Source organism: Staurois parvus, unplaced genomic scaffold (assembly GCF_062004578.1).
Source record: "Staurois parvus isolate SC_StPar_1 unplaced genomic scaffold, SC_StPar_1.0 ptg002406l, whole genome shotgun sequence".
In the NCBI taxonomy this organism is placed as follows: Eukaryota; Metazoa; Chordata; class Amphibia; order Anura; family Ranidae; genus Staurois; species Staurois parvus.
Genome location: NW_028320202.1, coordinates 325152 through 352821, shown reverse-complemented (window position 1 = coordinate 352821; position 27670 = coordinate 325152). Strand labels below are relative to the sequence as shown.

Sequence of the window (27670 nt, the reverse complement as noted above, 5' to 3'; positions counted from 1 at the left end):
TGCATACAAATGGGGTAGAGGAACTAAGGGTGCACAATGGAGGGGATGTATGGGATTGGGAGGCTCAATGAGAAGGTGGGGGTATAGAGTTGAGGAGCACAATGAGGGGATAGGGGTATAGAGTAGGGGTGCACAATGGAGGGGGTGGGGGTGCACAATGAGGAGCTGGGGGAATGGAGTTTGGGGTGCACAATGAGGGGGTGGGGGTGTAGAGTAGGGGTGCACAATGGAGGGGGTGGGGGTGCACAATGAGGAGCTGGGGGAATGGAGTTTGGGGTGCACAATGAGAGGGTGGGGGTGTAGAGTAGGGATGCACAATGGAGGGGGTGGGGGTGCACAATGAGGAGCTGGGGGAATAGAGTTTGGGGTGCACAATGAGGGGGTGGGGGTGTAGAGTAGGGATGCACAATGGAGGGGGTACACAATGAGGAACTGGGGGAAAAGAGTTTGGGGTGCACAATGAGGGGGTGGGGGTGTAGAGTAGGGGTGCACAATAATTTTACACCTTCAGTTTTATTGAATTGCAATGATGAAATACTGATAAGACGGTGATGACGTGTCGTAGTGATTGTCTTGTCCTCTTCTCCATATAGAATCCCTATCTCTGAAGACGCAGCGAGGAAAGCTCTCCTGGATTATGCTGAAAGTAAATGCTGTTATGGCACCACCTTCGTGGAGGATATGGAATTCCGGGAACTCCGAACCTACAATACATACAGAGTGAGTAATCAGTCCGACCTGTGGGACCTCTACAGTCTACATGTTCCTTCCCTTACTGAACCACAGAGCTAGCACTCAGACACCACAATCTCAGCGCCAGAGGATGAAGGTGGCAGTTTATGGTGACAGCTGGAAGCAATCTGATTGGCTGGTAACATTGTGTAACAATTTGTCCAATTGTTCATTTGTAGTATCGGCTGGAGACCTTCACCGAATCCCGGACCTGTGAATGGGTGACCAAGCCTCATACCGGTCAGTAAACGTCTGTATAGATATAGGTGACAGAGCCTCATACCGGTCAGTACATTTCTGTATATAAATGGGGGACACGGCCTCATACCGGTCAGTAAACGTCTGTATAGATATAGGTGACAGAGCCTCATACCGGTCAGTACATTTCTGTATATAAATGGGGGACACGGCCTCATACCGGTCAGTACATTTCTGTATATATGGGGGACACGGCCTCATACCGGTCAGTACATTTCTGTATATAAATGGCTAACACAGCCTCATACCGGTCAGTACATTTCTGTATATAAATGGGGGACACGGCCTCATACCGGTCAGTACATTTCTGTATATAAATGGGTGACACGGCCTCATACCGGTCAGTACATTTCTGTATATAAATGGGGGACATGGCCTCATACCGGTCAGTACATTTCTGTATATAAATGGGTGACACGGCCTCATACCGGTCAGTACATTTCTGTATATAAATGGGTGACACGGCCTCATACCGGTCAGTACATTTCTGTATATATGGGGGACACGGCCTCATACCGGTCAGTACATTTCTGTATATAAATGGGGGACATGGCCTCATACCAGTCAGTACATTTCTGTATATAAATGGGGGACACGGCCTCATACCGGTCAGTACATTTCTGTATATAAATGAGTAACACAGCCTCATACCGGTCAGTACATTTCTGTATATAAATGGGTAAGACAGCCTCATACCGGTCAGTACATTTCTGTATATAAATGGGTGACACGGCCTCATACCGGTCAGTACATTTCTGTATATAAATGGGGGACATGGCCTCATACCAGTCAGTACATTTCTGTATATAAATGGGGGACACGGCCTCATACCGGTCAGTACATTTCTGTATATATGGGGGACACGGCCTCATACCGGTCAGTACATTTCTGTATATAAATGGGGGACATGGCCTCATACCAGTCAGTACATTTCTGTATATAAATGGGGGACACGGCCTCATACCGGTCAGTACATTTCTGTATATAAATGGGTAACACAGCCTCATACCAGTCAGTACATTTCTGTATATAAATGGGGGACACGGCCTCATACCGGTCAGTACATTTCTGTATATAAATGGGTGACACGGCCTCATACCGGTCAGTACATTTCTGTATATATGGGGGACACGGCCTCATACCGGTCAGTACATTTCTGTATATAAATGGGGGACACGGCCTCATACCGGTCAGTACATTTCTGTATATAAATGGGGGACACGGCCTCATACCGGTCAGTACATTTCTGTATATATATGGGGGACATGGCCTCATACCGGTCAGTACATTTCTGTATATAAATGGGGGACACGGCCTCATACCGGTCAGTACATTTCTGTATATAAATGGGGGACACGGCCTCATACCGGTCAGTACATTTCTGTATATAAATGGGTAACACAGCCTCATACCGGTCAGTACATTTCGTATATAAATGGGTGACAGAGCCTCATACCGGTCAGTACATTTCTGTATATAAATGGGGGACACGGCCTCATACCGGTCAGTACATTTCTGTATATAAATGGGGGACACGGCCCCATACCGGTCAGTACATTTCTGTATATAAATGGGTGACACAGCCTCATACCGGTCAGTACATTTCTGTATATAAATGGGGGACACGGCCTCATACAGGTCAGTACATTTCTGTATATAAATGGGGGACATGGCCTCATACCGGTCAGTACATTTCTGTATATAAATGGGTGACAGAGCCTCATACCGGTCAGTACATTTCTGTATATAAATGGGGGACACGGCCTCATACCGGTCAGTACATTTCTGTATATAAATGGGGGACACGGCCTCATTCCGGTCAGTACATTTCTGTATATAAATGGGTGACACGGCCTCATACCGGTCAGTACATTTCTGTATATAAATGGGTGACACGGCCTCATACCAGTCAGTACATTTCTGTATATAAATGGGGGACACGGCCTCATTCCGGTCAGTACATTTCTGTATATAAATGGGTGACACGGCCTCATACCGGTCAGTACATTTCTGTATATAAATGGGGGACACGGCCTCATTCCGGTCAGTACATTTCTGTATATAAATGGGTGACACGGCCTCATACCGGTCAGTACATTTCTGTATATAAATGGGGGACACGGCCTCATACCGGTCAGTACATTTCTGTATATAAATGGGTGACACGGCCTCATGGAAAGGAATGCTGGGAGTTTTGGCTTAAGAGAAAAGACAATCAATAGATTCTTCCTCCTACTTTCCTTCCTTTTTTGAACTCCATAAAGATACATCTAAGAGTCGCTGAGACCCCAAAATGTATTTGTTTATCAAAGTACAATCTCTTCAGACCAGCTCCCTGGTTCTGATGGGGCAGCTCCAGGGGAGGACTGACAACTCATAGGGCCCCTGGGCAATAGGGGATCATGGGCCCCCTGTGTCCTTGCTCAAACCCAAAAAAGCCTATGAAAAAGGTACCAGGGACATCTCATGGGACCCCCTACTGACCCCGGGCCCTCGGGCAGTGCCCGAGTTTCCAAATGGTCAGTCCACCCCTGGGCAGCTCACATACAATAAGGTGGGTCAGTAGGTAGGTACCCAGAAGACACTCAGATTATAGAAAACAGAAACGAGTACAAAACCAAATGATGAGAGTCCAAGTTGTTTTTACTTTATTTAATCTGTGCACAGAACATTTTCAATGCATTTCAGGGGCCAATACATGTGTTTTGGGGGCCAATACACTCTCCCTTCATCAGGGATTTGGAAGAAATTGAAGGCTTGAGTGGATTTAAAGACACAGGCAGCCAAACTGGTCCATATTACATCTGCTGAACTCTCCTCTTCGGATACGAACGCACCAATTATTACCAGCAGCAGTTGGAACTGCCGACACGTTTCGGGGCCAATACACTCCTTCTTCATTTAAATCCCCGATGATGGCGATGATGGAGGAGTGTGGTGGCCCCTGAAAACACGATGGATATTTTTCTGTGATCATATTATCACCACTAACACAACCTGGACTCTGATGGTTTGGGTCGGCACTCATTCTGTTCTTTTATTCCTGGTTTGAACATTTTCCGGATCTTCTTTGTGAACACAACAGTCTCCCCGAATGTCTGCCTATGTGGAATGATGCCGAGTGTTACATTGTCATTACTGATAGGTGAGGCTGTGGACTCTCCAGTCTTCGGATCTTCTTCTATGCCATGGGACATACCCATCCCGGTGCCCACCATGTTCAAAGATGACGCAATGATAATGACCGTCCCACACACATCCTCTGTGAAGGTAACAATAATCTGCAATGTCCCTGTGGTCAGACGGGCCCTCTGCCTGGAGGGGCTTTACATGCCAACTGACATTCCGATCAGGTCCTGCAGACATACCGAGCCCCTGGAACTGTCTCCTGCAGTGACACCATTTCCTGCCCTGTGCCCACATGTTCCCACAGCTTTCCCTTCAATATTCCCGCTCAGTAGTATTATTACTCATTATTATAACTCTGACATATTCTGTAGTGCCGTACAGAGATGACCGATGTGTAGGACCTTATCATACAATGATACTCTTGAAGTCACCTAGGAATGAATGGAACATAGCTCAATTATTCATTTATTACATGGGGAGCTTGGGTACATTCATTCATTACACGGTGAGCATGGCTCCATTCATTCATTACAAAGTGAGTATGGCCCCATTCATTCATTATACGGTGAGCATGGCTCCATTCATTCATTACACGGTGAGCATAGCTCCAGTAATTCATTACACAGTGAGCATGGCCCCATTCATTCATTACACAGTGAGCATGGCTCCATTCATTCATTACACGGTGAGTATGGCCCCATTCATTCATTACATGGTGAGCATAGCTCCAGTAATTCATTACACGGTGAGCATGGCCCCATTCATTCATTACACAGTGAGTATCGCCCCATTCATTCATTATACAGTGAGCATAGCTCCATTCATTCATTACACAGTGAGTATGGCCCCATTCATTCATTACATGGTGAGCATAGCTCCATTCATTCATTACACAGTGAGCATGGCTCCATTCATTCATTACACGGGGAGCTTGGCTCCATTCATTCATTATACGGTGAGCATAGCTCCATTCATTCATTACACAGTGAGCATGGCTCCATTCATTCATTACACGGTGAGTATAGCTCCATTCATTCATTACACAGTGAGTATGGCCCCATTCATTCATTACACGGTGAGCATAGCTCCAATAATTCATTACATGGGGAGCTTGGCTCCATTCATTTATTATACAACCATGTCCTTGCACACATAACCTATTATAATAAATTAGTTTTATTAACCCCTTGGCTCCTTCCAGCCCTTTAAGGGTTTTGTGATGCAGGGAGGTGTAAGTTGACCGCCATGATTGGTTGTCAGAGTGGTCACATGATTGTAAAGCACCTCTCCATGAGGTGCTAGTAAATGTGCTTGCAGCACGCAGGGCACGCGCTCTCAGCACGTTTGTTTACATTGGGTACACAAATATGTGGCCCCATCGGCACCAAGGAGTTCATCTTGGAACTATAGGAGGGACCTTCCTGATGGGAGTTTATTCCAGAACCTCGGGCTCCAAGGAAACTACAAATAGGTATCAGAAATTTCCAGGCTTATGTACCAATATAACCGGCGCACACTGTGACGATGAGAGCAGCATTGCCTTCCGGCAGCCCAGGATATAATAGACTTCCATCTATTACAAACAAAACATTTCCCAGCTAACTGACCAGCCAGCCTGCAAAAAACTAATTGGCCTTCTAACAATTCCCATTAAAACAGGTTTTAGTTGCTCACCTTTGCATATCCATGTGGTAGACACAGCGCCCCGCCAAGGCTCCTCTGTATACTGCACTCCTATCACTTATACACGGCTCAAAAAAATTACAGGAAGACTTTGAAAACCCATCAGATCTCAATGGGGACGAATCTCCTGCTGGATCTCTATACTGACATGGACGGGGGGATGGGTGAGGAACGTAAGGACGCCCCATCAATTGATGGAAATGAAAATGATCGACCTACATAGGACTGAATTCAAAGATTCCCCGAAAATCAAAGTGAAAAAATGATGCAGCAGGCGAGTCCATTTGGCTGAAATGTCATTGCAGCAACTCAGAATGGTCCTCAGTAGTCTGTGTGGCCCCCACGTGCTTGTATGCATGCCTGACAACGTCGGGGGAGGCTCCTAATGAGATGATGGATGGTGTCCTGGGGGATTTCCTCCCAGATCTGGACCAGGGCATCACTTAGCTCCTGGACAGTCTGAGGTGCAAACTGGCGGCTTTGGATGGACCCCATGACATCCCAGAGGTGTTCTATTGGATTTAGGTCAGGCAAGCGTGGGGGCCATTCAATGGTATCAATTCCTTCATTCTCCTGGAACTGCCTGCATACTCTCCCCACATGAGACCAGGCATTGTCCTGCACCAGAAGGAACCCAGAACCCTCTGCACCAGAAGGAACCCAGGACCCTCTGCACCAGGAGGAACCCAGGACCCACTGCATCAGCGTAGGGTCTGACAATGAGTCCAAGGATTTCATCCCGATACCTAATGGCAGCCAGGGGGCCATTGTCTAGCCTGTAGAGGTCTGTGTGTCCCTCCATGGAGATGCCTCCCCAGACCATCACTGACCCACCACCAATACAGTCATGATGAACCATGTTACAGGCAGAACGTTCTCCACGGCTTCTCCAGACTCTTTCACGTCTGTCACATGTGCTCAGGGGGAACCTGCTCTCATCTGTGAAAAGCACAGGGTGCCAGTGGTGGACCTGCCAATTCTGGTATTCAATGGCAAATGCCAATCGAGCTCTATGGTGCCGGGCAGTGAGCACAGGGCCCACTAGAGGACGTCGGGCCCTCAGGCCACCCTCATGAAGTCTGTTTCTGATTGTTTGGTCAGAGACATTCACACCAGTGGCCTGCTGGAGGTCATTTTGTAGGGCTCTGGCAGGGCTCATCCTGTTCCTCCTTGTACAAAGGAGCAGATACCGGTCCTGCTGATGGGTTAAGGACCTTCTACGGCCCTGTCCAGCTCTCCTAGAGGAACTGCCTGTCTCCTGGAATCTCCTCCATGCTCTTGAGACTGTGCTGGGAGACACAGCAAACCTTCTGGTAATGGCAGGTATTGATGTGCCATCCTGGAGGAGTTGGACTGCCTGTACAACCTCTGTAGGGTCCAGGTATGGCCTCATGCTACCAGTAGTGACACTGACCCGAGCCAAATGCAGAACTAGTGAAAAACAGTCAGAAAAGATGAGTAGGAAAAAAATGTCAGTGTCCTCCACCTGTAAAACCATTCCTGTTTTTGGGGTCATCTCACTGTTGCCCATCTAGTGCACCTGTTGTTAATTTCATTGACACCAAAGCAGCTGAAACTGATGAACAACCCCCTCTGCGACTTACCTGACCAGATCCATATCCCAGGAGTGTCATTGACTTGATGCTGGACTCTGATTGCAGAGTCTTCCTTTCATTTTTTGGAGCTGTGTATTTGAGAGCCCCCAAGTTGCAGTACATATATTTGTGCTTGTGATGTGTGTTACCCTTCCATTCCTGCAAAGGCCAGGTATACATTGGGGTGGCTGCCATTGTTTTGTAACACTGCCATCTATATTTGTTTATTTTCAAGACTTGCCCACAGTGTTTGGGAATTTGCAGAACGGTGTGCAAGCGATGTCATGGAAGCGGTCGGGTAAGAATTGCTTATAATTTACGATACAATTTTATGTTCATCATGCATTGGTTACATTTATTTGCTAATTCCCTCTAGCGTTCTCTAGAATTGTTACATTGTATCTATTGTTACATTGATTTACTACGTATGCTCCTCAGCTCCTTCTAGTGGCCATAATGCAGTATTCTACCACTGCCCATAATAAAAGAACATTCGTCCAGATGGGAGAATACCCTAAGGAACACACATTCACACAGAACGAATGTACATGCAGATTAGCTGGATGAATGGCTATGCAGATTTTAATAAAGAGACCCCCAAGTGCTGCTTTATTTGTAATATTTCATATTTGATGACTCCTTGTGACTTCACCATTCTTTGGGACTATTACCATTTATATAACATATATGACATCTGCAGGGTTATGTTTTCATGGTATATACTGTATCTCATATTTACATTACATGTCAGGACATCTAACAGAAGTCTTTTACATTATTGTTTTTAATTTTATTTCTTAGCCCTGATGAAGGAGGAGTAATGAGCCCCCAAAATGCGTTGGATTCTCTCTGACTTCTTGTCATGTTACTGGACTCACATAGTTTTGTGGCGCTCTCTTACTATTCTGTATTCTGCAGACTACTCCGGGGGCCCCCAGGCACCCTGGTTGTCAGAGACCTGCCTTCTGAATATGAATCTCATGCCTGACCTTTTCCTACTTTTGGGTTCAACGCTCTTCCAACACATTTACTATCAAACTGATCATACGTGGGACATTCGATCTGAACCCGCCCTTAACATGGAGCTTCACTCTCTCAATCGACATGGACTATTTTTAATCCTTATGCTGCTGGCATCAGTAAATGGATAGGAAAGTATATCATATTTACTTGTAAACTTTGTTTTATACTTTTCTTCAGTTACTTCCTTGTTTCCATGCCTATGCAAATGATGTCATACATCTCAGCAGTCTTCAGGAAGGGAGGAAGGGTTCTCAGTAGAGATGAGCGAAGAAATGAAAAATTCGATTCGACTGATTCGGCGAATTCGTGGACAATATTCGATTCGAGTCGAATAAATTCGCTGTGAATTTAACTTAAAAAAGGGTGTTTCTAGGCTTCAGAGAGACTTAATATTAGTGCAGAACACTGTACCTTTAATTTAAATGCCCTTGGAGTCTGCTGGGGAAGAGAAATAATACTGTCTGTCAGTATGACATGCAGATGAGTGCCGTCGATCTTAGAATCACCGCACACTTCACTCCTTTGGCCAGTCACGGGGCCAAAACCAGTGTTTGGAGCCACAGTGTGGCGGTGGAGGCAGCAGCAATGGGAGGCCATACAGCAACCTATGACAAAATGGAAACCAGCAGGAGCGTGAGGAGACCTGAAAGTGGCACATGGCAGAGTGGGAGCAATGGGAGGCGGTACAGGGACCCAGGTCACACTGTGGGCCCAGCAGCAGCGTGACCAGGCGGTACGGGGGCCCATGGCCGATATGGGGCTTGGTGGCACCTATGGAAGGCCTGTAATCTGCCAGCAACCTATGACAAAATGGACAACCGCAGGAGTGTGAGGAGATTTCAAAGTGGCACATGGCAGAGTGGAAGCAATGGGAGGCCGTACAGGGACCCAGGTCACACTGTGGGACCAGCATCAGCGTGAACAGGCGGTACGGGGGCCCATGGCCGATTTGACCTCATTCATCCCATAGTCCTGCCGACTCACGAATAGCGTGGCCTCCTCAAAGGGCCTGAGCAAGCGCAGGTGTCACACATGAGCTGACAATGGCTGACATCTAAGTTACACAGGGAGTACCTTTATCCGCTTTTAACATCAGGAAATCTGTGATGGCCTTTAGCTGTTCGTAAAGGCGGTCTAACATATGTAGGGTTGAATTACACCTTGTTGCAACGTCACAGCATGAGGAGTCGGTACGGGGGCCCATGGCAGATTACATGTCTGGCAGCAGCAATGGGAGGCCCGTAATCTGCCAGCACCCTATGTCAAAAAATTTAACACACCAGCAGTGTGAAGAGACCTGAAAGTGGCACATGGCAGCAGAGTGTGGCGATGGAGACAGCAGCAATGGGAGGCCGTACAGGGACCCATGAGAGACTCTGGACTTGGCAGCAGCATGAGGAGGCGGTATATAGGGGCCCATGGCAGATTAGGGGCCTGGCAGCAGCTATGTGAGGCCCGTAATCTGCCTGCACCCTATGTCAAAAAATTTAACACACCAGCAGTGTGAAGAGACCTGAAAGTGGCACATGGCAGCAGAGTGTGGCGATGGAGACAGCAGCAATGGGAGGCCGTACAGGGACCCATGAGAGACTCTGGACTTGGCAGCAGCATGAGGAGGCGGTATATAGGGGCCCATGGCAGATTAGGGGCCTGGCAGCAGCTATGTGAGGCCCGTAATCTGCCTGCACCCTATGTCAAAAAATTAAACACACCAGCAGTGTGAAGAGACCTGAAAGTGGCACATGGCAGCAGAGTGTGGCGATGGAGACAGCAGCAATGGGAGGCCGTACAGGGACCCATGACAGACTCTGGACTTGGCAGCAGCATGAGGAGGCGGTATATAGGGGCCCATGGCAGATTAGGGGCCTGGCAGCAGCTATGGGAGGCCCGTAATCTGCCTGCACCCTATGTCAAAAAATTTAACACACCAGCAGTGTGAAGAGACCTGAAAGTGGCACATGGCAGCAGAGTGTGGCGATGGAGACAGCAGCAATGGGAGGCCGTACAGGGACCCATGAGAGACTCTGGACTTGGCAGCAGCATGAGGAGGCGGTATATAGGGGCCCATGGCAGATTAGGGGCCTGGCAGCAGCTATGTGAGGCCCGTAATCTGCCTGCACCCTATGTCAAAAAATTTAACACACCAGCAGTGTGAAGAGACCTGAAAGTGGCACATGGCAGCAGAGTGTGGCGATGGAGACAGCAGCAATGGGAGGCCGTACAGGGACCCATGAGAGACTCTGGACTTGGCAGCAGCATGAGGAGGCGGTATATAGGGGCCCATGGCAGATTAGGGGCCTGGCAGCAGCTATGTGAGGCCCGTAATCTGCCTGCACCCTATGTCAAAAAATTAAACACACCAGCAGTGTGAAGAGACCTGAAAGTGGCACATGGCAGCAGAGTGTGGCGATGGAGACAGCAGCAATGGGAGGCCGTACAGGGACCCATGACAGACTCTGGACTTGGCAGCAGCATGAGGAGGCGGTATATAGGGGCCCATGGCAGATTAGGGGCCTGGCAGCAGCTATGTGAGGCCCGTAATCTGCCTGCACCCTATGTCAAAAAATTAAACACACCAGCAGTGTGAAGAGACCTGAAAGTGGCACATGGCAGCAGAGTGTGGCGATGGAGACAGCAGCAATGGGAGGCCGTACAGGGACCCATGAGAGACTCTGGACTTGGCAGCAGCATGAGGAGGCGGTATATAGGGGCCCATGGCAGATTAGGGGCCTGGCAGCAGCTATGTGAGGCCCGTAATCTGCCTGCACCCTATGTCAAAAAATTTAACACACCAGCAGTGTGAAGAGACTTGAAAGTGGCACATGGCAGAGTGTGGCGATGGAGACAGCAGCAATGGGAGGCCGTACAGGGACCCATGACAGACTCTAGACTTGGCAGCAGCATGAGGAGGCGGTATATAGGGGCCCATGGCAGATTAGGGGCCTGGCAGCAGCTATGTGAGGCCCGTAATCTGCCTGCACCCTATGTCAAAAAATTAAACACACCAGCAGTGTGAAGAGACCTGAAAGTGGCACATGGCAGCAGAGTGTGGCGATGGAGACAGCAGCAATGGGAGGCCGTACAGGGACCCATGAGAGACTCTGGACTTGGCAGCAGCATGAGGAGGCGGTATATAGGGGCCCATGGCAGATTAGGGGCCTGGCAGCAGCTATGTGAGGCCCGTAATCTGCCTGCACCCTATGTCAAAAAATTTAACACACCAGCAGTGTGAAGAGACCTGAAAGTGGCACATGGCAGCAGAGTGTGGCGATGGAGACAGCAGCAATGGGAGGCCGTACAGGGACCCATGAGAGACTCTGGACTTGGCAGCAGCATGAGGAGGCGGTATATAGGGGCCCATGGCAGATTAGGGGCCTGGCAGCAGCTATGTGAGGCCCGTAATCTGCCTGCACCCTATGTCAAAAAATTAAACACACCAGCAGTGTGAAGAGACCTGAAAGTGGCACATGGCAGCAGAGTGTGGCGATGGAGACAGCAGCAATGGGAGGCCGTACAGGGACCCTTGAGAGACTCTGGACTTGGCAGCAGCATGAGGAGGCGGTATATAGGGGCCCATGGCAGATTAGGGGCCTGGCAGCAGCTATGTGAGGCCCGTAATCTGCCTGCACCCTATGTCAAAAAATTTAACACACCAGCAGTGTGAAGAGACCTGAAAGTGGCACATGGCAGCAGAGTGTGGCGATGGAGACAGCAGCAATGGGAGGCCGTACAGGGACCCATGAGAGACTCTAGACTTGGCAGCAGCATGAGGAGGCGGTATATAGGGGCCCATGGCAGATTAGGGGCCTGGCAGCAGCTATGTGAGGCCCGTAATCTGCCTGCACCCTATGTCAAAAAATTAAACACACCAGCAGTGTGAAGAGACCTGAAAGTGGCACATGGCAGAGTGTGGCGATGGAGACAGCAGCAATGGGAGGCCGTACAGGGACCCATGACAGACTCTAGACTTGGCAGCAGCATGAGGAGGCGGTATATAGGGGCCCATGGCAGATTAGGGGCCTGGCAGCAGCTATGTGAGGCCCGTAATCTGCCTGCACCCTATGTCAAAAAATTTAACACACCAGCAGTGTGAAGAGACCTGAAAGTGGCACATGGCAGCAGAGTGTGGCGATGGAGACAGCAGCAATGGGAGGCCGTACAGGGACCCATGAGAGACTCTGGACTTGGCAGCAGCATGAGGAGGCGGTATATAGGGGCCCATGGCAGATTAGGGGCCTGACAGCAGCTATGTGAGGCCCGTAATCTGCCTGCACCCTATGTCAAAAAATTTAACACACCAGCAGTGTGAAGAGACCTGAAAGTGGCACATGGCAGCAGAGTGTGGCGATGGAGACAGCAGCAATGGGAGGCCGTACAGGGACCCATGACAGACTCTAGACTTGGCAGCAGCATGAGGAGGCGGTATATAGGGGCCCATGGCAGATTAGGGGCCTGGCAGCAGCTATGTGAGGCCCGTAATCTGCCTGCACCCTATGTCAAAAAATTAAACACACCAGCAGTGTGAAGAGACCTGAAAGTGGCACATGGCAGAGTGTGGCGATGGAGACAGCAGCAATGGGAGGCCGTACAGGGACCCATGACAGACTCTAGACTTGGCAGCAGCATGAGGAGGCGGTATATAGGGGCCCATGGCAGATTAGGGGCCTGGCAGCAGCTATGTGAGGCCCGTAATCTGCCTGCACCCTATGTCAAAAAATTTAACACACCAGCAGTGTGAAGAGACCTGAAAGTGGCACATGGCAGCAGAGTGTGGCGATGGAGACAGCAGCAATGGGAGGCCGTACAGGGACCCATGAGAGACTCTGGACCTAGCAGCAGCATGAGGAGGCGGTATATAGGGGCCTATGGCAGATTAGGGGCCTGGCAGCAGCTATAGGAGGCCCGTAATCTGCCAGCACCCTATGTCAAAAATTAAACACACCAGCAGTGTGAGGAGACCTGAAAGTGGCACATGTTTGAGGCATGATTCATGGCGGATTTAGTCAGTTGTGTCAGGAACTGGTGGTTTGAAATCCAGACTAATCCACGCCTGATTCATTTTCACAAACGTGAGTCTCTCCACACTTTGGGTGGACAGTCGTGTCCTCCGCGGAGTTACAATACCTCCTGCCGCACTAAACACGCGCTCCGATGCCACGCTACTGGCCGGGCATGACAGCCTTTCAAGGGCAAATTCAGCTAGTTGGGGCCAAAGGTCAAGTTTCGTTGCCCAGTAGTCAAGGGGATTGTCTACCTCGGTTGGCAGGGTGCTGTCCAAGTAGGCCTAAGCCTGTTGTTTGAGGTCCTGCTCCAGGTCCACCTGATGCTGCTGCTGCTGCGGCTGGTTAGTAGTTTCCTCACTGCGCTGGTGAAGAAAGCTACTCATCATCGACTGCAGACTGAGGCAGCCACTGCTGGTGGAGCTGCCACTGCTCCTACCACCCCACCCCTCCCCTGCTGCCATGCCAGCGGAACGCGAGCGCACAGGGCCCACAGTGTCTGAGGATGGACGTTGGCGCACAAAGGCAGAGACCAACTGACTACATAGGTGGTTTTTATAGTACGTAATTTTGGCCTCCCTCTCAGCAGGTGTGAAAAAGGCCACCATTTTGGACCGGTAGCGAGGGTCCAACAAGGTGGACAGCCAAAAGTCATCCCTCTGTCTGATGGTTATTATTCGGCTGTCGCTACGCAAGCAACCGAGCATGCTATGGGCCATTTGTGCCAAGGAATGCGAGGGACTCCCTGCCTCCATCTCCACAGCATACTGCCACGGTGCGTCTGGGTCCTCTGTCTCCTCCTCCTCCTCCTCTACCAGATGCTCCTGCTCCTCCACTCCTGTCCGCTGAGTGGAAAAACCACCCATTTCACTCAATAATTCCTGAGCACAAATGTCCTCCTCTACCTCCTCCTCTTCTTCCTGTCCTGCCCCCACAGGGGTCATGTGGCGTTGAGATCTGTGCGCCACGTCTACCGCACCCTGACCAGCCATTGTTAACAGCATTTGTTCCAGGACGTGCAACAGAGGAATGACGTCGTTCATCCCATAGTCCTGCCGACTCACGAATAGCGTGGCCTCCTCAAAGGGCCTGAGCAAGCGGCAGGTGTCACGCATGAGCTGCCAATGGCTGACATCTAAGTTACACAGGGGAGTACCTTTATCCGCTTGTAACATCAGGAAATCGGTGATGGCCTTTCGCTGCTCGTAAAGGCGGTCTAACATGTGTAGTGTTGAATTCCACCTTGTTGCAACGTCGCAGATCAGGCGATGCTGTGGAATTCCGTTCTGCCGCTGCAGCTCAATGAGGGTGTTCTTTGCGGTGTAGGAATGGCTGAAATGCATGCACAGTTTACGTGACATTTTAAGGATGTCTTGCAGTGGGATGGTGGATTTTAGGAACCGCTTGACAACCAGATTGAACACGTGAGCCATGCATGGCGCATGGCACAACCTTCCTTGACGCAGAGCAGACACCATGTTCTTTCCGTTGTCAGTCAACATGGTTCCGATTTTTAGTTTGCGCGGAGACAGCCATCTGTCGATTTCTCTGTTCATTACACTCAGCAGTTCCTCCCCTGTGTGACTACGTTCGCCAAGGCATACCAGGTGCAGCACAGCGTGACACCGTTGCGCCCTGCACATGTGATATGCCGGTCGGGTAATGGGACTTGGCACGGGGGTGGCGGCTGAGGACACGGCGGAAAAAGAGGTGGTAGAGGCGGACATGCTTGCTGGACCAAGGACGTGCAAACGTGGAGGCAAAAGCGTCGTGACCTGTCCAAGTTGCTGGTGCGGCTGTGCCGGCACCACGTTCACCCAGTGGGCCGTAAATGACATGTACTGTCCCTGACCGTAGTTACAGCTCCACACGTCGGCGCTGCCGTGCACTTTGGCAGAGACCGACATGCTCAAAGACTGGCCCACCATCTCTTCTACATGTGAATGCAGGGCTGGCACTGCCTTTTGGGCAAAGAAATGACGGCTTGGCACTCTCCACCGCGGCGCGGCACAAGCCATCATTTCTCGGAAAGGTGCTGAGTCCACCAGTTGGAAAGGGAGGGACTGCAGCACCAGCAACTTGGACAGGAGGACGTTCAGCTTTTGCACCGTCGGGTGCGTGCTCGCAAACTGTTGTCTCTTGGATACGGATTCCAAGAAAGACTGTTGACGGAATCCGAGAAGAGGAGTAGCAGGAGAAGGAGCATCTGAACGAGCGGAAGATGCCAATGAGCGACAACTCCCCTCAGCAGAGGTGTTGGAGCCTTGACTGGCTGATAGAGGGCGATTGACGACGTCGGGTGACGGAGCAAGTAACGGAGCGGGTGATGGAGCGGGGGCTGGGGCAGGCAGAACCGCCGTATGTTTATCACGGTTTTCCCAGGCCACCGAATGGTGACGCTGCATATGCTGATGCAACGCTGTAGTCCCAACATGGGCCCCCTGGCCACGCTTGCATTTCTGGCCACATAGTCGACATACGGCTACGTTTACTTCCTCGGGCGGCTTGAGGAAAAATTGCCACACCACCGAGTAGGAAACTTTGCCCCCGCTACTCTTCACTGGCTGACTGCTACTTCCTCCGTGCGCACCGGCACCACTACTGGCCGTGGTGGTAGGCTGCAGTGGAGCTGGTGCTCTACTCCGTGGACGTTTGGCTCCACTGACACTGATGCGACCCTGCTGCTGTCTCCTGGGCAACCCACCGACTGTTTTGCTCGCTGCCAAGCTGCCACCCTCTTCTCCTGATGATGCGGAAGAAATTGCCTGATGACGACGAGGCTGCCAAGTGCGATCAACCTCCTCATCATCAAGTAGGGTCTCCGCCTCACTACTAGCCCCCTCGGCTGCGTGTGGGTCAGGAGACAGACCTGTCTCTAGACCGGCTACCGAGCCACTCTCCTCGCCAGTACTTGTTCGCTTGGCTGCTGAAAAGGCCGATGTCTCCCCCCGTTCCTGACCGCCCTCTGTTAGCTCTTCCTCACTGTACAGTGGGGCTGAGCCCACAGCATGCGATACTTCGCTTGGTGAGGGAACAGCAAAGGACAGGGGCAGGTAGAGGACACGTGATTTCAGTGGGCTTGGTCCCGGGCCATGCCAACTAACGGTTGTGTCTGACGTACCCACCGACCGTTGGCTGTAGGTGTCAGAGGTGACCTGGGAAGAGGAAGACGACCGAGCCAACCAATCAATGACGGCAGGGTTGTCGGTGGAGACACGACCGCTGGATGACACCGGGAGCACTGGCCTCTGGCTGCGAATACTGCTGCCTCGACCCCTTCCTCTGCTGCCACGTCTGCTCGCTCCTAAAACATTGCCTCCTCTGCCACTCCTCTGCATGTTGTCTGACATACTATTTAATTCAACGATTAGGTGTCCCTGAGTAACAATTCTCTGGCACTCAGTAACAATTCTGTCTGTCCCTGAGTATGAATTCTGTGGCCCTGAGTAACAATTCTGTGTCTGTGCGAGTAACAATTCTGTGTCTGTGCGAGTAACAATTCTGTGTCTGTGCAAGTAACAATTTTGTGTCTGTGCGAGTAACAATTCTCTGGCACTCAGTAACAATTCTGTCTGTCCCTGAGTAACAATTCTCTGGCACTCAGTAACAATTCTGTCTGTCCCTGAGTAACAATTCTCTGGCACTCAGTAACAATTCTGTCTGTCCCTGAGTATGAATTCTGTGGCCCTGAGTAACAATTCTGTGTCTGTGCGAGTAACAATTCTGTGTCTGTGCAAGTAACAATTTTGTGTCTGTGCGAGTAACAATTCTCTGGCACTCAGTAACAATTCTGTCTGTCCCTGAGTAACAATTCTCTGGCACTCAGTAACAATTCTGTCTGTCCCTGAGTAACAATTCTCTGGCACTCAGTAACAATTCTGTCTGTCCCTGAGTAACAATTCTGTCTGTCCCTGAGAATGAATTCTGTGGCCCTGAGTAAGAATTCTCTGGCACTCAGTAACAATTCTGTCTGTCCCTGAGTAACAATTCTCTGGCACTCAGTAACAATTCTGTCTGTCCCTGAGTAACAATTCTCTGGCACTCAGTAACAATTCTGTCTGTCCCTGAGTAACAATTCTCTGGCACTCAGTAACAATTCTGTCTGTCCCTGAGTATGAATTCTGTGGCCCTGAGTAACAATTCTGTGTCTGTGCGAGTAACAATTCTGTGTCTGTGCAAGTAACAATTTTGTGTCTGTGCGAGTAACAATTCTCTGGCACTCAGTAACAATTCTGTCTGTCCCTGAGTAACAATTCTCTGGCACTCAGTAACTATTCTGTCTGTCCCTGAGTATGAATTCTGTGGCCCTGAGTAACAATTCTGTGTCTGTGCGAGTAACAATTCTGTGTCTGTGCAAGTAACAATTTTGTGTCTGTGCGAGTAACAATTCTCTGGCACTCAGTAACAATTCTGTCTGTCCCTGAGTAACAATTCTCTGGCACTCAGTAACAATTCTGTCTGTCCCTGAGTAACAATTCTCTGGCACTCAGTAACAATTCTGTCTGTCCCTGAGTAACAATTCTCTGGCACTCAGTAACAATTCTGTCTGTCCCTGAGTAACAATTCTGTGTCTGTGCGAGTAACAATTCTGTGTCTGTGCAAGTAACAATTTTGTGTCTGTGCGAGTAACAATTCTCTGGCACTCAGTAACAATTCTGTCTGTCCCTGAGTAACAATTCTCTGGCACTCAGTAACAATTCTGTCTGTCCCTGAGTAACAATTCTCTGGCACTCAGTAACAATTCTGTCTGTCCCTGAGTATGAATTCTGTGGCCCTGAGTAACAATTCTGTGTCTGTGCGAGTAACAATTCTGTGTCTGTGCAAGTAACAATTTTGTGTCTGTGCGAGTAACAATTCTCTGGCACTCAGTAACAATTCTGTCTGTCCCTGAGTAACAATTCTCTGGCACTCAGTAACAATTCTGTCTGTCCCTGAGTAACAATTCTCTGGCACTCAGTAACAATTCTGTCTGTCCCTGAGTATGAATTCTGTGGCCCTGAGTAACAATTCTGTGTCTGTGCGAGTAACAATTCTGTGTCTGTGCAAGTAACAATTTTGTGTCTGTGCGAGTAACAATTCTCTGGCACTCAGTAACAATTCTGTCTGTCCCTGAGTAACAATTCTCTGGCACTCAGTAACAATTCTGTCTGTCCCTGAGTATGAATTCTGTGGCCCTGAGTAACAATTCTGTGTCTGTGCGAGTAACAATTCTGTGTCTGTGCAAGTAACAATTTTGTGTCTGTGCGAGTAACAATTCTCTGGCACTCAGTAACAATTCTGTCTGTCCCCGAGTAACAATTCTCTGGCACTCAGTAACAATTCTGTCTGTCCCTGAGTAACAATTCTCTGGCACTCAGTAACAATTCTGTCTGTCCCTGAGTAACAATTCTCTGGCACTCAGTAACAATTCTGTCTGTCCCTGAGTAACAATTCTGTGTCTGTGCGAGTAACAATTCTGTGTCTGTGCAAGTAACAATTTTGTGTCTGTGCGAGTAACAATTCTCTGGCACTCAGTAACAATTCTGTCTGTCCCTGAGTAACAATTCTCTGGCACTCAGTAACAATTCTGTCTGTCCCTGAGTAACAATTCTCTGGCACTCAGTAACAATTCTGTCTGTCCCTGAGTAACAATTCTCTGGCACTCAGTAACAATTCTGTGTCTGTGCGAGTAACAATTCTGTGTCTGTGCAAGTAACAATTTTGTGTCTGTGCGAGTAACAATTCTCTGGCACTCAGTAACAATTCTGTCTGTCCCTGAGTAACAATTCTCTGGCACTCAGTAACAATTCTGTCTGTCCCTGAGTAACAATTCTCTGGCACTCAGTAACAATTCTGTCTGTCCCTGAGTATGAATTCTGTGGCCCTGAGTAACAATTCTGTGTCTGTGCGAGTAACAATTCTGTGTCTGTGCAAGTAACAATTTTGTGTCTGTGCGAGTAACAATTCTCTGGCACTCAGTAACAATTCTGTCTGTCCCTGAGTAACAATTCTCTGGCACTCAGTAACAATTCTGTCTGTCCCTGAGTAACAATTCTCTGGCACTCAGTAACAATTCTGTCTGTCCCTGAGTATGAATTCTGTGGCCCTGAGTAACAATTCTGTGTCTGTGCGAGTAACAATTCTGTGTCTGTGCAAGTAACAATTTTGTGTCTGTGCGAGTAACAATTCTCTGGCACTCAGTAACAATTCTGTCTGTCCCTGAGTAACAATTCTCTGGCACTCAGTAACAATTCTGTCTGTCCCTGAGTAACAATTCTCTGGCACTCAGTAACAATTCTGTCTGTCCCTGAGTAACAATTCTCTGGCACTCAGTAACAATTCTGTCTGTCCCTGAGTAACAATTCTCTGGCACTCAGTAACAATTCTGTCTGTCCCTGAGTATGAATTCTGTGGCCCTGAGTAACAATTCTGTGTCTGTGCGAGTAACAATTCTGTGTCTGTGCAAGTAACAATTTTGTGTCTGTGCGAGTAACAATTCTCTGGCACTCAGTAACAATTCTGTCTGTCCCTGAGTAACAATTCTCTGGCACTCAGTAACAATTCTGTCTGTCCCTGAGTAACAATTCTCTGGCACTCAGTAACAATTCTGTCTGTCCCTGAGTATGAATTCTGTGGCCCTGAGTAACAATTCTGTGTCTGTGCGAGTAACAATTCTGTGTCTGTGCAAGTAACAATTTTGTGTCTGTGCGAGTAACAATTCTCTGGCACTCAGTAACAATTCTGTCTGTCCCTGAGTAACAATTCTCTGGCACTCAGTAACAATTCTGTCTGTCCCTGAGTAACAATTCTCTGGCACTCAGTAACAATTCTGTCTGTCCCTGAGTAACAATTCTCTGGCACTCAGTAACAATTCTGTCTGTCCCTGAGTAACAATTCTGTCTGTCCCTGAGAATGAATTCTGTGGCCCTGAGTAAGAATTCTCTGGCACTCAGTAACAATTCTGTCTGTCCCTGAGTAACAATTCTCTGGCACTCAGTAACAATTCTGTCTGTCCCTGAGTAACAATTCTCTGGCACTCAGTAACAATTCTGTCTGTCCCTGAGTAACAATTCTGTCTGTCCCTGAGAATGAATTCTGTGGCCCTGAGTAAGAATTCTCTGGCACTCAGTAACAATTCTGTCTGTGCCTGAGTAACAATTCTCTGGCACTCAGTAACAATTCTGTCTGTCCCTGAGTAAAAATTCTGTGGCCCTAATAACGTTTCTGTGGCCCTAAGTAACAATTCTCTGGCACTGAGTGAAAATTCTGTCTGTCCCTGAGTATGAATTCTGTGGCCCTAACTAGCGTTTCTTTGTCCCTAAATAACGATTCTGTGGCCCTCATTAACAAGTCTGTGTCCCTGAGTAATGGTTCTCTGTCCCTAAGTAACTTCTCTCTGTCCCCAATTCTCGTTTCTGTGGCCCTAACTCTGTCCCTGTCCCTAGTACAGAGCGGTCTGCCTCTGTTCAATGACTGCAGGCAAATGAAGATTTCCAAAATGGCCGCTATATATACCTCGACCATTACACAGTGCTGGCTGGCTGGCTGCTGATTGGCTGATGCGATCACATGTCGTTGAGGAATGCATTATGGGGCAGCGCGCCTTGTCTGCGCGCCTTCCCCGACATCCCCGCTCCGTCGCCGCACATGTCAGCCGCCATTTTCGGAAAAATTTCGATTCGCGCGTCCGAATTAGGCTGTTTTTCGGATTCGGCACGAATCGAAATTTTTCCGATATTCGACTCGAATTCCACTTCGGATACTTCGATTCGCTCATCTCTAGTTCTCAGCTCAGTTAATGCCTGAGCTAAAGGCAGATGGATTTCAGGAAGTAAAGACTACATGCATCATCTGCCCTTACTCAAGATGGCCACTGCAAGAAATGCTAGTCAGTGTTTTTCAAAGAGATTTCTGAGCAAAATAAAGCATGGAGTCATGGAGGGACGGGTGGGTTTGATCTCTCTATTTTTGGTTTGTGGTGTTCAGATGCAGTGCAGTTCCACTTTTAATGATTTTTCACTTTTTTCACCAAGCGCTTGACTTTCCGAGGGATCAGATTGATTGCATCCCTTGTCCCAGAAATCCCATTTATTGTAATGATCACCTTGAACGGTGGATCCCTCATGTTTTGTGAGATTCGGATGATGTAGATGGGTCGGCACCAGACACCACTTAGTCATTTGTATCTTTATTTCTGTCTGCTCACAGGCACATTGCTGGGCGTGTAACGGGACTGGATGTCGCTTTCGGGATTCCTGCCACCACTGCAGAGGACATGGAACAGAAAGGTAGGTGCTGAGATTAGTAATAATGGCCCTATGGTCAGTGCAGCCTCAGGTGCAAACCATATCCCCTGCCATTGAAGGCAGCAGATGGTAAAGCTGGTCTCAGGGCAAAGAGTTCTCACATTACCCCTATGACTTCATTCTAGGACCACCCCAACCTGTAGAGCCTCCTCGAACCAATGAAAATAAGAAATAATTGTTTTTGGTCCCTTCATGTCATATGTTAATATTAACCACTTCTAAACTTCTCTAACCTCCTCCTTTGACCTGAATCAATGGATACACAATTAATGGGTACACAATGGATACACAATGGATACACAACGGATACACAATGGATACACAACGGATACACAATGGATACACAATGGATACACAATGGATACACAATGGATACACAACGGATACACAATGGATACAGGCTTCTACTCACTCTGATGGCTACACCCTTCACATTGTCTTCTCCTACCTCTGCACTCCATGCAACGTCTCCATTAATCCTTCTCCTCTCTCTAATCACCACCATATTAGCTTCACTGTCTCCTTCTCTTCCACTTCCTCTCCCTCCAACCACCTAACAATTACCAAAGGAACCTTCCGTCACCTTAACCGTTATCTTCTCTGCAACAGACTGCCTCTATGACAAAATCTCACCCCTGTTCTGCCCCAACGTGGCCACTTCTGTCTACGACTGTTCACTGTCATCCCCCCTGGACACAGTCACCCCCATCACTACACATAGAATCAGGCCCCGACCCCTACAACCTTGGAAAAGATACCAGATACCTCAAAAAACAGCCGTGCTCTTGAGCAGGGGCAGACTGACAACTCATGGGGCCCCTGGGCAATAGGGGATCATGGGGCCCCTGTGGCCTTGCCCAAACTCAAAAAAGCCTATGAAAAAGGTACCAGGGGCATCACGTGGGGACCCCTACTGACCCCGGGCCCTTGGGCAGTGCCAGAGCTTCCAAATGGCCAGTCCGTCCCTGCTCTTGAGCACCTGTGGCATAAGACTAAGTCTACGAAAGTCTTCAACCAATATAAATCTACCCTCCAAAAATACAATTCCTGCCTCCTCTTTGCCAAGCAGACCTATATAATCACTCTCATTAACACCTTCCCATCCAGCCCCTGACAACTCTTTTCTACCTTCATCCTCCACTGCCTCCACCCACTAACTCACTCACTGCCCAGGGGATCGCCAATCACTCCAAAAATAAGATTCATACAATTCATGGTGAAATCTCAACCCTACAGATATCCCTCCCACTTAATACCCCTATCCACAGGTACACTCAACACTTCCCTTATTCAACCTTGTTACTAAATACAACGTTCTAAACATTTTTCTAATGCCTACGGAGACGGACCACCTGGAACCCCACCTGGGTGCTTCCGTCAGAGAACTGCTTCCTCACAGCTGGGACACAGGACCAAGGCATTATAGCTGGGCATCGTGCCCAAGGACTAGGCAGCACTATCTTAGGTACAAAAATGGAACTATTTATTGAACAGAAATACATGTTTTTATACACTCAGAAATAGGGGCAGTCCCCACATGAGCAATAAAAACAAATATTACACATTGGGATAAACATCCCACACTTGATTAGATAAAGAGGTAAAGATGACACAAGACTAATCCCATCATGTAGGAACCTCCAGGAGGACTAGCCAACAGACAGAAACAATAGGTGGCTCAATTAATTCAGTTATCAATGAGACAAATACACAACGGTAATAGAATCACACCTTAATAAACAGATTACAGCAAGAGACCTCACATCAGGTTGTTTTGAGCTGTTTATATTAACATCTACTCTGAGTCTCTGAGTCTAGGGAAGGGGGGTGGGAGTTGAAGCAGTCAATGCTGGTTTGGGCACAGAGACCCTAAATCTGTATCCTGGTCCTCCAGTTCTCAGTTTGTGTGTTTTGGGAAGACATGGACTTGAATTCAAGGTAAAACTACATCACAAAGGTTTCCCCAGGCACATACCTCCCAAAGAATAGTGACCCCTCAAACTCCAGGGCTCATAGTCAGTAGGCAAGATGCTAGCCTACAGTCCCCTCCGGAAGCCTCTGTCCCGGTTGGGTCTGTCACACCCACCTAACCACCTACCCCCTGGACCCTATTCCCTCCCAAAAACTGCGGTCACCCTATGGCTCTAACCTACACTCTCTAACTCACATCTTCAATCTCTCCCTCTCTTCTGGCATCTTCCCCAACTCTCTAAAACAAGCACTAGTCACCCCTATTCTCAAAACGCCCTGACTGGACCCCACAAATCTTAACAACCTACACCCCATCTCCTTGTTCCCTTTACCTTTAAACCCCTTGAACTCCTGGTCTACAACCAACTGAGCGACAATCTCACTGAGAACAACCCCCCCAACATCCCCTTCAGTCTGGATTTCACCCTCAACACTCCACAGAAGCTGCTCTCCTAAAACTCACCAGGAATCTCCTAACGGCTAAAACCAATGGAAAATATTCCAAATCCTGGACCTCTTTGCTGCATTTGACACAGTGGACCACCCCCTCCTCCCCAAAAAACTCCACTCTTTGGGTCTCTGTGCCTCTAGTCTTTGCTGGTTCTCATCCTACCTCTGTCACTGCACCTTTAGCATTACAATTCTACCTCTTCTCTTCCATTCTATTCTAGGAGGACACCCAAATCTATCTCTCTACACCTCAGCTCACCTCCTCTTCACTTATCACTGATTTACTGTCAGTCACACCATTTCATCGAACCCAATCTATCCAAACTGAGCTCATGATATTTATTTCCCTTGACGTCTCAATCAACGGCACAACTATCAACCCGTCTCCGAGGTTCTACGTGTAATCCTGGACTCCAAACTATCTTTTCGGCCCCACATCCAATCATTTTCCAAAGCTTGCTGACTCAACCTCCGCAACGTCTCCAAAATACACCCCTTCCTGACCAATGGCACCACTAAGCTTCCAATCCACTCCCTGGTCATCTCTCACCTCGAATACTGCAACTCCCTCCTCATTGGTTTACCTTTAAATAGGTTATTCCCCCCCATCATGAATGCTGCTGCCAGACTCATCCACCTTACCAACCGTAAGGTGCTACCCCTCTATACAAATCCCTCCACTGGCCTCCATTCCAGGTCTTCCACCCCTCTCTACCAATCCCTCCACTGGCCTCCATTCCAGGTCTTCCACCCCTCTCTACCAATCCCTCCACTGGCCTCCATTCCAGGTCTTCCACCCCTCTCTACCAATTCCTCCACTGGCCTCCACTCAGTGTCCTCCACCCCTCTCTGCCAATCCCTCCACTGGCCTCCATTCAGTGTCCTCCACCCCTCTCTGCCAATCCCTCCACTGGCCTTCACTCAGTGTCCTCCACCCATTTCTGCCAATCCCTCCACTGGCCTCCATTCAGTGTCCTCCACCCCTCTCTACCAATCCCTCCACTGGCCTCCATTCCAGGTCTTCCACCCCTCTCTACCAATTCCTCCACTGGCCTCCATTCAGTGTTCTCCACCCCTCTCTACCAATCCCTCCACTGGCCTCCATTCAGTGTCCTCCACCCCTCTCTGCCAATCCCTTCATTGGCCTCCATTCAGTGTCCTCCACCCCTCTCTGCTAATCCCTCCACTGGCCGCCATTCAGTGTCCTCCACCCCTCTATGCCAATCCCTCCACTGGCCTCCATTCAGTGTCCTCCACCCCTCTATGCCAATCCCTCCACTGGCTGCCACTCACCCAATAAATTAAATTCAAAATACTAATGACAAAGACAAAGCCATCTACAACTCGGCTCCCAGCTACTAACGTAGCCTTAAAATACCAACCCAACCATATTCTTTGTTCCTCTCAAGACCTCCTCCTCCCATGCTTGCCTCCAGGACTTCTCCTAAGTCACTCCCATCCTCTGGAACTCTCTACCACCCTGATCTGTACAACCGGCCCCTACTCTGTCCACTTTTAGGTTAACCCTGAAAACCATCTCTTCAGAGAAGCCTATCCTGGCCCCACCTAACAACTGAATCTTTTATTTTCTCCATCCGCTTGTCTCTCACAGTTATTACCTTTTGTATCACTTGATCCTCCCTTTAGATTGTAAGCTCTGAGGATCAGGGCCCTCTGAATCCTCTTGTTCTGAATTATATTGTATGTGAACTATCTGCCCTCATGTTGTAAAGCTCTGTGGAAACTGTTGGCGCTATATAAATCCAGAATGATATAATAATGACAATGACCTGAGTTGCCTGGACCCGGCCCGGCGCTGACTTCCAGGAGAAGTCCATTGATTTTCATGGAGAGAAATGACTTCTGTTGATCAGTTTACAGTTCCGTCTGTTCTGCTTTCTGGTAAATAAATGTCCTTGTCCCCCACAGCTGCATCAGATACGTGACGTGTGAGGGCTGCATGGGGCGTGGGCAGATTCTGAATTACATACAGATGACAGTCAGCTGGTAAGAGTGGCGTTGTTTACAAGGGTGTCATCAGTTCAGACTGGAGGGCAGATTATCTGCTACACTCCTTCTTCTCCGGGGAATTCCCCCATAGACAATTCATTGTTCCGATACCAGATCCACCGTACAATGCAGATCTCCCGGGGGGAATGGAAGTCCACAAACCAGATTCTCCAACTATTTCCATCAGTAAGAGGGACATGTTGTCTTCTCATGATGTCTGATATTTCAGCTTGTCGGCACCGTGAATTGGTTATGTTGTGCGTTAATGTGCATTGCGGATAGGAGCCTCTTCATGTTACCAATGCACCGCAATAGACCTTCATACCTGTTCATGTCACCAATCCACTGCACCCGTGTTACATACTACTGACCCCTGCACTGTGTGTGTGTTACATTCTACTGACCCCTGCACTGTGTGTTACATACTACTGACCCCTGCACTGTGTGTTACATTCTACTGACCCCTGCACTGTGTGTGTGTTACAGTTGTGTCCAAAATTATTCAACCCCCAATGCTGTAAAGGGGTTTAGGGACTATAGTGTACATTTGGAATTGTATTCAGAATCAAATCCTACAAGGACGTTGTAACTACCCAAATGCAACTAAAATGACATCAATTGTTTATGTAATACAGTAGTAAATGGTTCTTATGTGGTTTCTTCATTGCCACAATTATTCAACCCCTTAAAGACTACCACTCTGAAGAACAGAGGTTCATACAGGTGCTTTCCATCAGGTATTGAAAACACCTGTGGATGTCACCGAGCAGCAATCAAGCATAATAAGCACCAATTAGGCAGCTTTAAAATGACTGTGATACTCAGCTCCTTCTAGACATTTACTGGTGTGGTTACAAACATGGTGAAGGCAAGAGAATGGTCCAGGAAGACAAGAGAAGAGGTGATTTCTCTTCACAGGAAGGGCAATGGCTATAAGAAGATTGCAAAGATGTTAAACATACCAAGAGACACCTTAGGAAGCATCATTCGCAAATTCAAGGCAAAGGGCACTGTTGAAACGCTACCTGGTCGTGGCAGAAAGAAGATGCTGACTTCGACTGCTGTGCGCTACCTGAAGCGTAGAGTGGAGAGAAGTCCCCGTGTGACTGCTGAGGAACTGAGAAAAGATTTGTCAGATGTGGGTACAGAAGTTTCAGCCCAGACAATAAGACGCACACTGCGTAATGAAGGCCTCCGTGCCAGAACTCCCAGGCGTACCCCCTTGCTGTCTCCAAAGAATAAGAAGAGTCGACTGCAGTATGCCAAAAGCCATGTGGACAAACCACAAAAGTTGTGGGATAGTGTTCTGTGGACTGATGAAACAAAATTAGAACTGTTTGGGCCCATGGATCAACGCTATGTTTGGAGGAGGAAGAACAAGGCCTATGATGAAAAGAACACCTTGCCTACTGTGAAGCATGGTGGAGGGTCAATCATGCTTTGGGGCTGTTTTGCTTCTGCAGGTACAGGGAAGCTTCAGCGTGTGCAAGGTACCATGAATTCTCTTCAGTACCAGGAGATATTGGATGGAAAC

The 27670-nt window shown here is 48.6% G+C and overlaps 1 protein-coding gene and 1 long non-coding RNA gene across 3 annotated transcripts in view; one reads left to right on the top strand and one right to left on the bottom strand.

The window, feature by feature from the left end:
- LOC149430927 (protein SSUH2 homolog) overlaps positions 1–27670 on the top strand; it is a 59013-nt gene that overhangs the window by 21504 nt on the left and 9839 nt on the right. The window contains exons 5-10 of the mRNA XM_089665914.1: positions 594–720; positions 912–972; positions 4136–4260; positions 7633–7695; positions 21608–21687; positions 26056–26133. Coding sequence (XP_089522040.1) covers positions 594–720; positions 912–972; positions 4136–4260; positions 7633–7695; positions 21608–21687; positions 26056–26133 — 534 coding nt within the window. The remainder of the gene's footprint in view (positions 1–593; positions 721–911; positions 973–4135; positions 4261–7632; positions 7696–21607; positions 21688–26055; positions 26134–27670) is intronic.
- LOC149430928 (uncharacterized) lies at positions 3616–26057 on the bottom strand. 2 transcript variants are annotated; one of them, XR_016309375.1, is made up of 3 exons: positions 25917–26057; positions 21504–21663; positions 3616–4550 (listed from the first exon to the last, which is right to left on the bottom strand). It is a non-coding gene; the product is annotated as an uncharacterized LOC149430928 (long non-coding RNA). The 2 variants fall into 2 exon arrangements; XR_016309374.1 differs by lacking the exon at positions 21504–21663.